This window comes from Chaetura pelagica, unplaced genomic scaffold, assembly GCF_000747805.2.
Source record: "Chaetura pelagica isolate M959 unplaced genomic scaffold, ChaPel_1.0 scaffold10, whole genome shotgun sequence".
Classification (NCBI taxonomy): Eukaryota; Metazoa; Chordata; class Aves; order Apodiformes; family Apodidae; genus Chaetura; species Chaetura pelagica.
In genome coordinates, this window is record NW_009952263.1 from 7,990,108 (window position 1) to 8,005,323 (window position 15,216).

Here is a 15,216-nt window from a genome sequence, read left to right on the forward strand (position 1 = left end):
AGAGAGAGAGAGGGGCGTGTCGCGCTGCCTCTCTCATGGGGTTCTTCGGCGCCAGTTTTGCATTTCTGGGCTTTTCAGCCAATCAGACGGGACCTAGTCCTGCCCCTGCTTCCGGCCACGGCTCCTCCCCTGCAGCAGCTGCCCCCCCACACACACACACACAGAGGGGGTTCAGCGCCGCGTGGAGACGCCGTTTTAAGTCAGTTTTGTCGGCTGACTCAAAGGACATTTCATGTTCGTGTAAGGAAATACCTGGTCCTTCACAGTAATATATAAAGAAGTATATTATTTAAAATTCTTCCAATATGAGAGACCATTTTCCAAGATACAAGAGAAAAAGGAACAGATGGTTATTAATAATGGGAGTGTCATCTCCTGGATGAAATATCTGGTGTTGTTAATTTGGTTAAGTTTATTAAACAAAAGGCAGATTGATTAAGTAGGATTTCCATTTTCAAAACAAATTGAGAGAGTTAATTAGCAAAATCAACTGGACAGAGTAATTTTAGACTAAAATGTAGTAGAGGTTTGGGATTTGTTCTAAACAAAGGTGCAAAAATTAATAAAGAGTGAATCCCAAATCAGATGAGAAAAAAAACTTGGGAGGGAAGTTAGATGCCAAAGTATATGACTAAGTATTTTTTTAAGGAAGGTCTGGAGTAAGCAAAGATCCTGAAAGAAACAAAAAAATAATTTTATCTGAAAAGAAGGCTACCTTGGATATCAGAAAATGTGGGGGATAACGAAAGTTAAGTCAAATTAGATCATAAGAAGAAAAATAAAATTAACCAGAAAATATTACTTGACTATATAAAGAAACTGAAGCCATTATGCAGTGTGAATGGACACTTATCTTAAATGTAATCAAAATATGGGTCTGAAAATAAATAAATAAAGGAAAATGGAATGTTGGGTAAATATTATAAATTAGCATATGCAATAGAGATTATAGGGTTGAACTTGTGGAGTAACTATGTTTTAAGTATATTGACAAATACTGCTGCATGGAACAATTTTTTTAGTCTTTTTTTATGGCTGGTAATGTATATTTGGAGGGGAAATGTAGTAGATTAAGAGAAAAAAAGTGGTAGCAAAGCACCTATGTAGGTCGACTATGCAGAGCTTTAGAAAAGTTTTTAAGGGAGAAGTAAAAGAGAGAAGAGAGAGTGGCAGAACTTTTACTGCAGCTGTTTTGTTAAATGGGAAATTGTGCCCAACTAACCTAATAGACTTTCAGAATATACATTGAGGAAATTATGTTAAGTCTATCTGGATCTCAGTTAACCATCTGATGTAGTGCTACAGAAGATGCAATAGAAAGGGTGGGGATTTAGTGAAGTATAGTAATTATAATATTAATAGAGAAATGTAGATATTAATGAAATAATTATTTTTAGTGGAGTTTGTGGTGGAATTTATCCACTATTTTCATTTGTTGTGTTGGCATAAAGTGAGAGACTGTACTGATGGAATTTTATGAAGAAATAGGAAATACACAGGGATATAGAAGAATTATCCAGCTAAAGACATATTGGGTAAGAATAATAGTAGAAAACAGGATATTTATACATTTTCTTTGAAAAATAGGTTATTCTGTCTGGCTTTTAACCGTCTTTTAATGGAAGTCGTTATTATAGAGAGGAAGGTTTCTGTGAACGTCGCTATTTGTATTAACAGCTCACAGGATGTGAAAGAAGGTGTTTTCAAGACATTTTACTTACATACTTTCAGAAAAGCTTTGAACTTGTGCTATGACAAAAAATACCTGGTATCTTACAGTTAACTCAAAATTTTTCACAAACTTTTGTATGTTTGACTTAATATTAGTGAAGTCAAACTCATCTCTTTTATAGCATAATTCTTTAATAATATACTAGAAAAAAATGTGTTTACTAAGTTGAAAAGGGCCTCAATCAAAACTGTTAGAGACATTAAATCGCAGATACTCCGAACATTCAGACTCCAAACTGAGAATGGTGGCTAGTTGTCTCTCTTGCCAGTAATAAGAATTTGAAGATGTAAATTTGAGCTTCATCTGTGCAAGTTTTGTCGTAACTGAAGTTACCATATACATTAAATTCAGTTGCAATTCTCACCCATCTTGTGTTATTTATTATCAGGGTATGACTTATAACAAAGGTGTTTTATTTTTATTTTAGGAGGATCAAATGAAAATGGAAGCACGCACCACACCTCAGATTCCGATGGAACATTTATTTCTTATAGGTTGGTAATTTTTTTATTTTTTCTGATTTAAAAGAAAATGAATATAATAAGCAGTATAATCATAGAATCATGGAATAGTTTGCCTTGGAAGGGACCTTAAAGATCATCTAGATCCAAATCCCATGCACTGGCAGGGACATCTCCCACTAGACCAGGTTGCTCGAAGCCCCATCCAACCAGGGGTTGAACACTTCCAGGGAAGGGACATCCATAACTTCCCTAGGCAACCTGTTCCAGTGTCTCACCACCTTCACAGGAAATAATTTATTCCAAATGTCTAATTTAAATCTACCCTCTTCCAGTTTAAAATCCATTACCACTTGTCCTCTCACTACAAGCCTTTGTAAAAAGTCCCTCCCATCTCTGCTGTAGGCATCTTCAGGTACTGGAAGGTCATTATATAGAGTCTCCCTGAAGACTTCTCCAGGCTGAACCCCACCTCTTTCAGCTTGTCTTCATAGGAGAGGTGCTCCAGCCCTCTGATCATCTTCATGGCCCTCCTCTAAGCTCTCTCCGAGAGCTCCATGTCCTTCTCATGTTCTGGGCTCTAGAACTGGACACACTGCTCCAGGTGGGGTCTCATGAGAGCCAAGTAGAGGGGGAGAATCACCTCCCTTGACCTGCTCATCATGCTGCTTTTGATGCAGCCCAGAATACAGTTGGCTTTCTGGGCTGCAAGTGCACATTTCTAGCAAAGCTATTTAAAGCAATGAACAGGTCCTTATATTTTAAGAGTATGTACAACCTGAACTGCAACAGTCAGTAGACTGAGGAACATGGAAGATTTAATTAAGGAATGATCTGAAGAATTTCCTGGATGGTTTTTTTTTATTTGTTTGGTTTTGTTTGGGTTTGTTTTTGTTGTGTTGTTGTAGGTTTTTTTGAGAAAGTTGTTAAAAACCCTCATCTAAAAAGCACAGGATGTTTGTATGCCTGAATTTTTTAAGGTGGCTGATGTTGTTTTTTTTCTTCAAAGTATGCAGTAAAGTAGAAATTCTCACCTCAAGTCATAGCAGCTAAGCCTAAAAAACATGCTGCTGAGCAACTTTTTGTAGCACTGTCAGTGAGCTTGAATTTTGCTTGGGTGCATACCAGAGGGTGTCTTGTACTTGAAAACATAGGAAGGTAATCAGCAGATGTGTAGCTTCATCTTTCATCCAGAAAAATACTGCTTCTGTTACAAATGCTAAATCTTTGTCTTTGTGACTAGTAAATTATTAGTAAAATTTGTGCTAACCAAAATGACTGCATCTGATTTTGATGGTTAAGTGTGGTAAAGTAAAACAAGCTTATCACATGATCATTTTTGATTCATTTGTTGAACTATGATGGACAAACTGGAGTCTGTACTTCAAAGAGATGCAGGCAGACAGGCAGGAGGAACCTGCCTGTTTGCCTTGTCCTGGTTGCAGCCAGCTGGGTGGGGAATAATATCACATGGTCTCACAGACAGGGAGATGTGCTGGGCATCCAGAGCCTTCAGGTGTGGGATGGCTGGGAGTGACACAACACCTGGAGAACATGTTGCAGGCTGGAGACTGAGAGATTGCTGAGGAGAGCAGGGAACCAACAGCCTGGTCTTGAGGATGTTGAAAAGAAATTTTCGTAAGGACCTAGAGGGAACAGCAAAGAGTTTGTTGCGATTCAAACACCCTGAAGAAGCTTCTGCACTGAGAACCAGGTTGGAAAAAAGGGTGTGCCTGCAGGGACACAGTGGGACAGGGGAGGTTTGATTTACAGATACTTCCAATTTTCTGTATTCTATTAAGTCTACTCTAATGAAACCTACTTTGTGGTGGTATAAAACCCTTCAAGGGTAGTTGGTATGTTCACTTTGAGAAAAATACGTTAGCAGATCCATTTCAGGGTTCTGCCTCACTTGATTGCTTGTCATATTTGTGTCCTCAAATGCATGCAACATATTATCTAAGTTAAAAGAAGGGATCAAAAATACCACCCAGAATAATCTGTGTGGTTTTCTTAGGTGAGAAGCATATGTAGGTAAACAGACCACGAAGCAGTCTCCAAAAAATAGGCAAGATCGAATTTAGCCAGATCAGCAGAAGAAAGGAGTTGAGAGCTCTGTCTGCCATTAATTTCAGGATACTAATACCTGAAAGTTCTTAACTCAAGAGCTTCAGCTGTTGTACCTGCCAAGGTAATACTTGAAGAAAAAGCCAGCTTCAGCTACCCTCTGGTTCCATGAGTGTAAGCTGTGGGGCTGAGGTCCAACCCTTTCTTTCTACCCCTTCTTCCCTCATCCAGTGGCACTCATCTCTCAATGAGACAGTCCAGCTCCCTAGTCCAACTAGTCCAGCCTAAACCATAATGAGTCCTCAATCTTTAATGCTCCACAAATAAGAGGAGGTTTAAATTTGCCTTTGTATCTCTATATTCCTTAAAGTGCGTGTAATAAATACGATGTTGGCTAAAAGTTCCACTGAATAATAATTGTATTCTGACAGAAAGCATTACAGCCCAATTTCCAAAGCCAAAGTTAATTAATATTTTAAAAGCAGTCCCATATACCACTGCTAGACTGTTATTGTTATAATTAGAGGCAATATATGATATATGATTATTATGAAAATATGATAAAGCAAGATAGTACTGCATGTGTGTGTATGTGTGTATATATATATATATGTCTGTGAGTGTGTATACACCCATATATGAAAGAAACCTCTGACTTAGAATAGTTGGCAAACTAGCACTGATATTAAGTAGTATTACAAAGCTGAAGGTGTGAAATGATTATTTTCTGCTCAGTGGTAAGTAACTCCTGTCATATTCTGAGACTGGCTGTAAATTTTCTGTTTGGGTTGAATATTGTGGTAATAGTGGTATTTCTGTTCTGCATGTTAAGTAAAAACAAGTAGCTATTACCTCATGACAGCAAAAAAGTGAGTCTTAAACTACCTTAAAAGGTAACAGTGGTAATTGGTTGTTACTTCTTTAGGGACTCCTTGGAGATTCAGACATATTTTAGGATACTGTCAATGAATAATGTTTCAGTAAATTAGTAGTTTGAAAAAACTGGTGATGCCCTAGTTTACCCAATGTGTTTTAATCTATTGTATTTTTAAAAGTCTGGCTGGTGAAATTTTGCCCTAAAAGAGGCAAAGGCATTTTTTGATCACACAGATACTTACAAAAGGCTCATACGTGCAAAATTCTACTGGAAATTTATATTGGAGCAAAAGCTGCTTTATGTTTTATCAGTAATAGTCTCTTCACAATTTGTTTAGAAGAGGCAACTCCAAATGTTTAAAAATAGTTGACTGAGAATGTGTTTTACTGTTAAAGGGGTCTAAAGAGGATATTGTTTTTACCACATTAAAAAAATAACATGGAGTGAGGGTTGTTACTTGATTCCAACACTTTCTATTTTAAAGGACAATTTTATACCAAGTAGTACAGGACTGAGTGTGTGTGTGCATGTATTCTTAAAGGATGTCACATAATTATCCTTTGTTATATTTCTAATGGTCCAGAAATATTTGTATGATTTTATTTTTAATATTATGGTGTCACCTTAGAGTTTGTGGCCCTTGTTTGTGTTGATCATGGCACAGATATAATGCTTCTTATGTTTAAATTTATGAGTAATATAAGTGAAAAGCACTTGTGACCAACACACATTTCTAAATATTCTGTGAATTTGCGACTGCATCCTATCAGGTCACAGAAAATTTTCTACTTGGTCTTCAGGCTCTGATGGAAGTATTCTGTGTACTTGGGAAGGAGCTTTACTAATTATGAAAATTATTTCCTATAACCATGTCATCAAAATTTGAAGTTCACTATCAGAAAAATTTGAACAAGTATTTAGACATACAGTAACTCTCATCTTTAAAACGTAAGAAACTTTAGGAAAATACTTGAGATCCACTCTGTTGTTTTACAGCTGTGGTTAAAGCCTTTTCTGGATGTGAAAATTGGAGAGATTTCACCAAAAAGAAAAGAAAAATAGGTGTGGGTATCTGGTTTCAGGATCTGCAGTGCAGTGCCACTGGAAAGTAGAAATACTGTCTTTCTCCTGCCTTCCCAAGGGCAGCTGACCTTCTCCTCGCCAAAGAGGTGAACCCCTTGCCAGCACATATGACTACAGACTATTACATTAATCTGTTTAGCCTCAGTACCAGCTGCTTGCATGTTTTTAATTATCTTATTAGATGGTATAACAGTGACCTATGAAATAAAATGAAGGTGAGTATTTTTTAACTTTATTTTACAGGCTATTTTTCTAAATATATTTTAATGACCTAATTATGACTTTTAAGGAGAGCCATTGATGCAGACATTCAATTTGGCTGATAGAATCTAACATCTCAAGGACACTTATTTTCTTCCAAGGTGGATTCAAACATTAATACTGCTTCTAATAAATATATAGCCTTAAAAAAAGCTCAGTTTTCATACTTGGTGTGGTTTAACTTACTTTATGATTCAGAGACCCATGATTAGTATGTTGGGTAATTTATTAATGCATTTCTGCACTTATATATAAGTTTCTACCCCATGTATCAAGATAAAGTTATTTCCTGCATGCCTTAAACCCCACAATGAGTGGGGGATTGCTCAAAGTTGTGAGTTGTGTACACAATGTATATTCCTTTTTCTGCTGATATTTCAAATAGGCAAAAGATCTAGTATAAGAAAGACTTTCATATTCCATTTTCTTCCCCTGCTTCTTACAGATTCTGCTTACCAGATGTTTTCTTTCTTACTGCAAAAAAGCAATGTGGTCCTGCTGGCTGAGGCATGTTTCTTGTGTGCAAGCCAACAACTGCAGGACTGATACTGAGCATACAGCAGAAAGACGGCAAGGGGCGCAAGCTGTTCCTCCCTGTTTCTACCCACTTCCAAAAGTGGATAGTGAAGCTAGTTTGATTCCTCTTTGACCTATGGCTTTTCTTGGCAGCTGAGCTAGAAATAGCTACGTAGCCTCTGTCTTTATATGTTAAAAGATGTAGGCAATTTATATACCTCCACCTTGTGGAAAACTTGTCTTAATCTATTAGGAAGCAGCCCTTTCCTGTCTACCCAAGTCTATTTAGTCTTGTCCCTACACAGGTGATATTTTTTCATTGTTTCACTTTTAAGCCACCTCTCTGCAATTATAAACTATTTTTCCACCATATGGAATAAGGAATCACACATAATCAGGAGTTGTAAAGAACAACCTTCTTTCTACTGGCTTCTTCAAATATTTTGAGATATGAAAATTTGAGGATAGGAGGCAAAGTATTCTCCACTCTGTAAGGAGAATTCTTAACACTCACGCCCTTCTTTTTTCACAAGGAAGTAGTAAACCTGCCATCCTTGTTTGTTTTGTCTTACCTAGAACCATTTGCTAGATGCCATCCTGACTGATGTGATTGACATGGAAGGAGGCCTTTTCAGTAGAAGTTACTTTTGTCTGAGAGCCTGTAAACTCTCATTGAATTTTGGGATCTTTCTGAAAGATTATGTGCTTATAATCTTTCTCTGGATGTGGTAGTCTGTGCCAGTAGTCTCATTTTGTCTCTGTTTGTGAAGACGTGAGCAATTCCGTCTTGCAAATCTCATACATCCAGCAAGAGAAGGTGACTGCACTGATCACAGGTTTCCTCCAATGGCTTTTTTTTTCCAAATCCAAGAAAATCACTGTCACCCCTACTAAAAGCTTAGAAGATTTATGGTTTTCTCTGAATTCGTGTTTAATGTCTTCATTAATGATTTTGATGATGGGGCAGAGTGCACCCTCAGCAAGTCTGCAGGTGACGCAAATCCTCAGAGGTCGCTTATACACAAGATGGTTGTGCTGCCATCCAGGGACACCTTGACAGGCTGGAGAAATGGCCTGACAGGAACTTCATGAAGTTCAAGAAGGAGAACTGCAACGTCCTGCACCTGGGGTGAAAGAACCTCAGGCACAAATATATGCTGGAGGCTGGAAAGCAGTTTGACAGAAAGGACCTGGGGGTCCTGAGCAGCATCAAGTTGAACATGAGGCAGCAGCATGACCTTGCGACAAGGAAGATTAGTAGTATCCTGGGCTGCATTAGGAGGAGTGTTGCCAGCAGGTCAGAGTAGGTGATCTTTTCCCTTTACTCCACACCTGAAGTATTCTGTCCAGTTCTAGGCTCCCCAGTGCAAGAGAGACATGGATATCCTGGAGAGAATGCAATAAAGGTCTACTAAGGTGATGAAGGGACCTAAAGCACCCCTTCTGTGAGAAAAGACTGAGAAAGCTGGCTGGGACTGCTCACCCTGGAGAAGGCATAGAGGGTGGTTTTATAAAAATCTCTAGATATCTCAGCAGAGGCTATAAAGGAGACATAGCCAGGCTCTTTTCAGTGATGCCCAGTTTAAAAATCAGAGGCAGTGGGTACAAATTGGAACACAGAAAGTTCTGTCTCAACACCAGGAAGTGTTTTTTTACTGCGAGGGTGACCAAACACTAGCACAGGTTGCTCAGGGACGTTGTGGCATCCCCCTCCTTGGAGGTATTCAAAAGCCATCTGAACATGTTTCTGGGGAAATGACTGTAGGTGACTGTACTTGAGCAAGGGAATTGGACCAGATGACTTGCAGACACTCCTTCCAACTGCACCCAGTCTGTGATTCTGTAGATCCTATTGTTCAAAATCAAAAAAATTGAATTAGTTTGTTCTAAATCTGGAGGAGGCACCTGTAGCAAGAGCAGAACAAAGAAGGATCTCTATGAATCAAAAACATTAATTTCTAAGCAAAAATTCAGTGCTAATCTAAATAGCATGAGCAGCATACCATATGAAATATCAGGATGGAAGAACTTCAGAAGTGTTTTTTTTTTCAATAACAATTTTCCTTTTTTGTAAATACTGTTAATCCCATAGTAAGTTTGATAGAAAAGAAAGGAACACAACATAATTTCTCTTGTGATTTTCATTTTGGCCCCATAACCATTCACAGTTCTTCCTTCTAACACAAAATCTAGCAATAATGAATTTGATATATTTATTACAAGTTCTGAAGGTCAGTGGGTCTAAGTAGTGCAATAAACTTCATCATTGTCATTCCTTTAAAACTCAGAGCTTGCATTGTCTGTAGGAACATGACTAACACTGGCAGGTGAATGGCATTTTATTTTTCTTGATGCTAAAGTATACTTTTTAAGATTTTAATCATGCTGGCATTAGCTTCTACTTCATGAGATTCACAGTGACAGAACTGCCACAGAACTGGGAGTGTGTTGTTGGCTGAGTTTATGAGCAAGAGAACTTGGAGAGAATCAGTTCTTTGCTGAGCACTAACTCAATGCTCCCACTAGCTCAGTGGGATTTTAAATGGAAGAGTTGTTTACTACATGTTTGTGGCAGAACTAATAAAGGTTAAACCAAATATCTTTATTTTCCTGCACTCTGCTCAAAATACATCTGATGAGTGATTAAATTTTGGTTTAAACAAAACCAGTACGACCTAGAACTAAACGTAAAACTTTAATGCAAGACAATAGGTTTTTGGAATTACAAGTTTTTAACCCAAAGAAGCTGGAAGACGAAAGGTTTCTCAAAATAATGTACAATTGAAATTAAAGAGCAAAGACTTGCTTTTAGTAAGACTACATGGTTTTTAAAGGTCATAATAAAACACTCAGTTCAAGAGATTGTAGTTATATTGTTAAATCACTCATATTTTTTATATCATTGCATGCAAAATGGGCAGATTTACAAAGTTAAGGTAGAATTACCAGTATTAACTAGAATTTTGCAATTTTCACCCTGCGTATTATCTAAGTTTGAAAATTGGGTGCATATTTTTAAATGCTATAATTGCTATTCCAGTTTTAGACTTGCTCTGCCTAGTCAGGTGTGAGTAAGGAGAATCATTTTGGCGTTTCGGGGCATATTTCTGCAAAAAGTATCTTCCCCTCTCCCTCGCTGTCACATCTATTTTTAGTTTGATGATTTGGAGAGCAGCAGCTTTTAGTTTATGTTATGCACTACAAGAAGCACTTTCCTTTGTCTTAAAGAATGCATGTTTGTATAACAAGACTACATACATGTGAACACACAAAATTCTCAGGGTACTGCTTAGCTGTGGGTATGAACTAGCAGAAGAGTAAGATAGCAGAAGAGGACTCTAATGTGGAGAACTAGAAATTACATTCTACTTGTACATGTAAAGGATTTCAAAGGTGTTGGGAATTTAAGCTAAAAAGCCTTGACTCTGCAACTGGCACATCAGTTACAATACAAAACTAGAAATAGTTGAACATAATATCTACATTTTGTTTTGCTATAAACGTGTGCATGAAGTAATAAGTAGAGAACAAGCTGATGAACTTCAGTTTGAAATGGGTGTAACAAGAATTCTTTTACAGAAGCTGAACAATTACAGGGTTAGAAGTGAGCTGCTCTCCCAGGGCCAAGCCTGGCTCTTTCTCTGAGAATCACCAAGGCAAAGTGAACAATTTGGAGTGTGGATAAAGGTATCTCAGATTTCTGCACCAGTTCCTGGGCTGTTAGAAGAGGTGCAGGCAAAGCATCCTGCCGCCAGTGCAGCCTTATTTCAGTCCCCCTGACTGTACTGCACACACGCCAGTAGCCTAAAGGGCATGGCTAGCTAATAACCTTAGTTTCTCTTAAGAAAGTTTACCTTTCTTTGTGCAGACCATTTTAACTGTATGTCAGCCAAAAGTAGATGACACTTAAACTGCAAAAATCCACCCTTTGAATGTTGAGCCTCCAAGCAGCACAGCGGCGTGTGTGTCTTCACACTTACATGGGTGTTAACTCTGCCTTGTGTCCTGAGGCAGGACTTTGGGAAACAGAAGCAAATACATGTATTTTCCAGGCAGATTGATAAGCCTTCACATTTAGGCTGTCAAGTGGATTTTCAGGGTAGCAAGTAAAAATACATGTGTTTCAGAAATGGTTTTGTTTTAGAAACTTACTGCTTATTTCTCAATACTACCTTTCAGTTCTTTTCCCCCCAGTTTTTATAGAATTAGCTCTGTTTTCATTACATTCCTGGTTGTTGCCTCACTTTTTTCTCAAAGGTTCATTTTACACGATAATAAATAAACAAACTATGCATGTTTCATGGATTTATGCAGTATGTTTTAAAAGAACCATTGACTCTATTTAAACATAGATAGTACATTCACTTATTGATGTTCCTATCAATAAAGACCTCAGATTGCAAAACATATGACACAATAATTTAAGAATTTGTTTGCTTTTTGATGGCCTGTTCAATAGCCTGTTGCTTCATTGGTTGCCTCTGGGGAGCTGAGTTTGTGTCTGAACATTTTAAAAAGCACATTCAAAAGATTAGCCAAAGGTGGTATGGAAAAGTGAAATTGGCTTTTCTGGGAGGATGCACACCATTTTGTTTTAAGATGATTTTGCCAATACTAGCAGCACTGCTCAAGAGTTTTCTTGGGATCACTATGAGGCTATTTATTTTATCCTTCAGTCTAGAGGGTGCAACAAACTTGAGATTTAGATTGAAATCTTACATATGTATGCAGATGTTCACACCTTTCAATAGCGCTGTAATATTTGTCCATGAATCGATAAATATTCTTTGTTATCTAAATGTTCTTGTAAATATTAAATCAGTCTTGTTTCATCATGGACACCAAAAAAAAGGGATTTAATAACTTCGCATTAAATATTTTTAAAATGCATGAAAATAACTATACCCACTATATGATGACCTGATAGGTCCTGATTTCTCTGTTACCTGCAGTTTCAACTGAAAGCAAAGAACTGAATCTTTGCCCTTTTTCAGTGACAGAGGTTGTAATTTGACGTGACTATTCACATTTTTACATTTCCATGGGTTTTAGTGTCTTCCACAGAGGTTGATGTTGTCTGAACATCATAGTACAAAAATCCTTCTTGCACTGGCTTTAACCTTTGGAAAGATCTGCACTTATATACAGGAGTAGCTTCATCCTGTAAAAAGGTAATACAGAAGTTACCTGGCAGCAAATACTGTCTGTGCTGTACCACTCCTCCTCAATTTTATTTCTTCCTCTTTAGAACAGTGTTTATTCTTTGGTGAGCTTAGGTAGGCTAAGTAGCATTCTTCTGTGTGTCTATGCTCAATGCATTGGTTTTGCCATTACTCTGCAGATCAAAATTTAGCCACAGAGCCAGAGGCTGATGTTCTACTACTAACTATCACGGGAAGAAGGTCTTTGTTACCTCTCCCCAACACTACCACAGCTTAGTCTTGCCTCAGTAAAGCTCTGGGAACTACTATTTGAATTCCAGAATTATTTTCCAGGCGTCTTGTTGCATTATTCATGTCACTCATTCTGGAAGAGTTAATAGATACTTGCTCTCTCAATAGCTGTGCCATGGTGGCAATTCCATGTCTTTTACTAAGATGCTAGACCTCAAGGATTTAAATGCCTTTTCAGACATGGTCTTTAAATGCATATCAAATTTTATTTAGGCATCATAATGTAAAATTGTGCTCCCTTCCTTACAGTGTGTCAAAAGAGAGAAACATTTCTCTTCCAATTTGGACTTCTGTCTCTCAAAATCTGATGTTTGCAGTCATCTTAACAAACATCAGATCCACACAAGAAAAAAAAATCCTGTTGGAAAGAAAGAGAAGAATAAGTATGGTTTGCTAGGAGATCAACCTCATTCCTTATAAGCAACATAGTGCATGTATTAGAGCAGACCCCAATATAAAATTGTTTTGCAGACAGATAAAACTCTTGTAGTTATTACATAAATGCATGTTTCAAAAGGTGGAAAGGAACTAAGAAAAAAACCTTGCAAAACAAATATACAACTTTTATCCCTTCCATTGATTTGCTTGCTTTTTTATTGGTACGTATTGAGCACTTTTCCCACTTCTCAGTAATGGAACTGTCTCTAACTCATGCCAATGGATATTTTACATTGGAAAGTTACTACATAGATACAGTGTGTCAAATTAAGTTTCTTAAAGAAACATTAATCCAATTGATTTTTTCTTGTTCAGGCTTTAGATTATGAAAACTCTGCAGTATGTACGAAAGTCTGTTGGATGGGATATTTTAAAAAGAATATGAAATTAAAAATATGGGCAAAATAACCAGAAAACATTATTGTCAGCCTTTGCCTTAGTTTTAATTGTACAGCCTAAAGGTGGTATTAGTGCATGATTATGCATTTAATTTTCTAGTTTGATTAAAAACAATTGCATGTGTTTATTCATCGTTTAAGTGATTCCAGTTGGCTCTTGAAGTCTTTCATTTCAATGAAGCAAATGGGATGTGGTAGACTTGAGTTCCCATCTCCATTGCTCATTTAACTTTGACCAATGAGTTTTCTGCAAGCCTGGGTTAACAAGGCTCATAGATACTAGTCTGCAGAGATGTGCAATATCGTTTTTAAAATTATACTTATAGACTTGATAGCTTGTTGATATTACACAGTGTTACCATTATTGAAACAGTCCCTAGAATTGTAAGGCTTAATTTGTTAGCCTTCAATAAAAATATTTCAGAAATAAATTAGTAAATGCTGTTTAGAAAGGACTTTAAATATCATTCAGCTCTCCTAAAACTGAAGTACATTCCAGCTTCCAAGTCTTTTTTTTTTTTTTCAGTTGCTTATAACTTTTATTTTTAGTGATCCCAGCAGCTAAGGGGGGATACAATCTTGCCAAATTTCTTTTGGCTGTTTTACATGTAATTTTGTTCAAACCACATTTGGAATTGCATTACAAATTTAAAGAAAAAAATATTAACAATAAATAAAGGCAAAGCATAGTATCTGCGCTAATACGATGTAAGAAGTGTTGAAATTCCTTTCTTACTGTGTAGCAATCACTCCCAGCAGTTGGTGAAAAGAAAATAACCTGAAGAGCTTCTTTCCTCTCTGTTCTTTCTATTCACAGTTAGAGTGGTTGAAACCTTTTGCTAACTCAGCTGACATACTAGCATTTTCAAAGACGTCATGGGAATGTCATCCACTTGCAGAACAATGAGAATAGCTTCAGAGTCTGACCTGTTGTGTGTGCAGGGGACTGTGCCGCTCTTGAAGCATCGCTACCTTAGGGAGGCAGCTTGGCAGAAGTTATGATGGCCAATGATGCTACAAAATTTACAGTGGCAAATGAAGAACATGACACATGATCGAAACAGGAGGGTTATTTAGATAGGCATAATGTACTGTAGTTACTGAAGTATAAATGACTGTGAAAGAAAGGGCCAGATTTTTCTCAAGCTGTGTCTGCTATATACCATACGTTGTCTTTAAAGGAGACAGAATCATGATAAACAATCATAGGCAGCTTGCTGCAGAAGGTGAGGATGAAGGGGAGATATGAAGCTAGTGAAATGAACAGGTAGTCTTTCTGACTCAGTGAATGGGGAATACGTCAGGAAGGAAGGAAGCTGCCCCACGCCACTGGAGTTCCTTGCTGCTGTTTTGGTCACTTGGGAATACTGGCAGTTGGCACAAGCTGGAAGAAGCCCTAATCCCTGCTAGTGTTAGTCATCTTTGTCCTTATCCAGAGTACCTTCAGTTTTCAAAGTAGTTAAGAATCAAGGCCCAGAAGTAAGCACTGCTTTGTTAGAGAACTATCCTAGCTGAAAGGTGAGGCATTCATAAACATACCACTTCTGGTCTCAGTGTGGATTGCAAGTTCACACTTGTCTCAGAGGAAGAGGACCGCGATTTCCTGGCTTGCCAAATCCATTCCCCAACTGTTCCCAACAACTGTATCATATAATTCTGTTCTGAACCTGAACAAGTTTTATCTAAAATAAGATTTAAAAATAGACACCTTTACAACTCAGCTTAGAAGGCTGAAAACTATGTAATTCTAGCTTGCATATATTTAGGGCAGTTAGCAAAACCAGAGTTTGTTGGTCTTTGGTATAACCCACTCTGTGACCCTCCTTAGCAAAGGAAATCTGTTGAAATCTTATCCTGGAGTCACAATAGTAGTTTCCCTGTTTCTGGTTTCATTGTGTCTCCCAGGGAGAAGTAATAGTCTGCCATGTGA

The 15,216-nt window shown here is 37.5% G+C and overlaps 1 protein-coding gene across 1 annotated transcript in view; it reads left to right on the top strand.

The window, feature by feature from the left end:
- Positions 1 to 15,216, top strand: part of TBC1D5 (TBC1 domain family, member 5) — a 190,943-nt gene that overhangs the window by 26,966 nt on the left and 148,761 nt on the right. Inside the window, exon 2 of the mRNA XM_010007533.1 lies at positions 2,163 to 2,226. Within this exon, the coding sequence (XP_010005835.1) occupies positions 2,163 to 2,226 (64 nt within the window). The remainder of the gene's footprint in view (positions 1 to 2,162; positions 2,227 to 15,216) is intronic.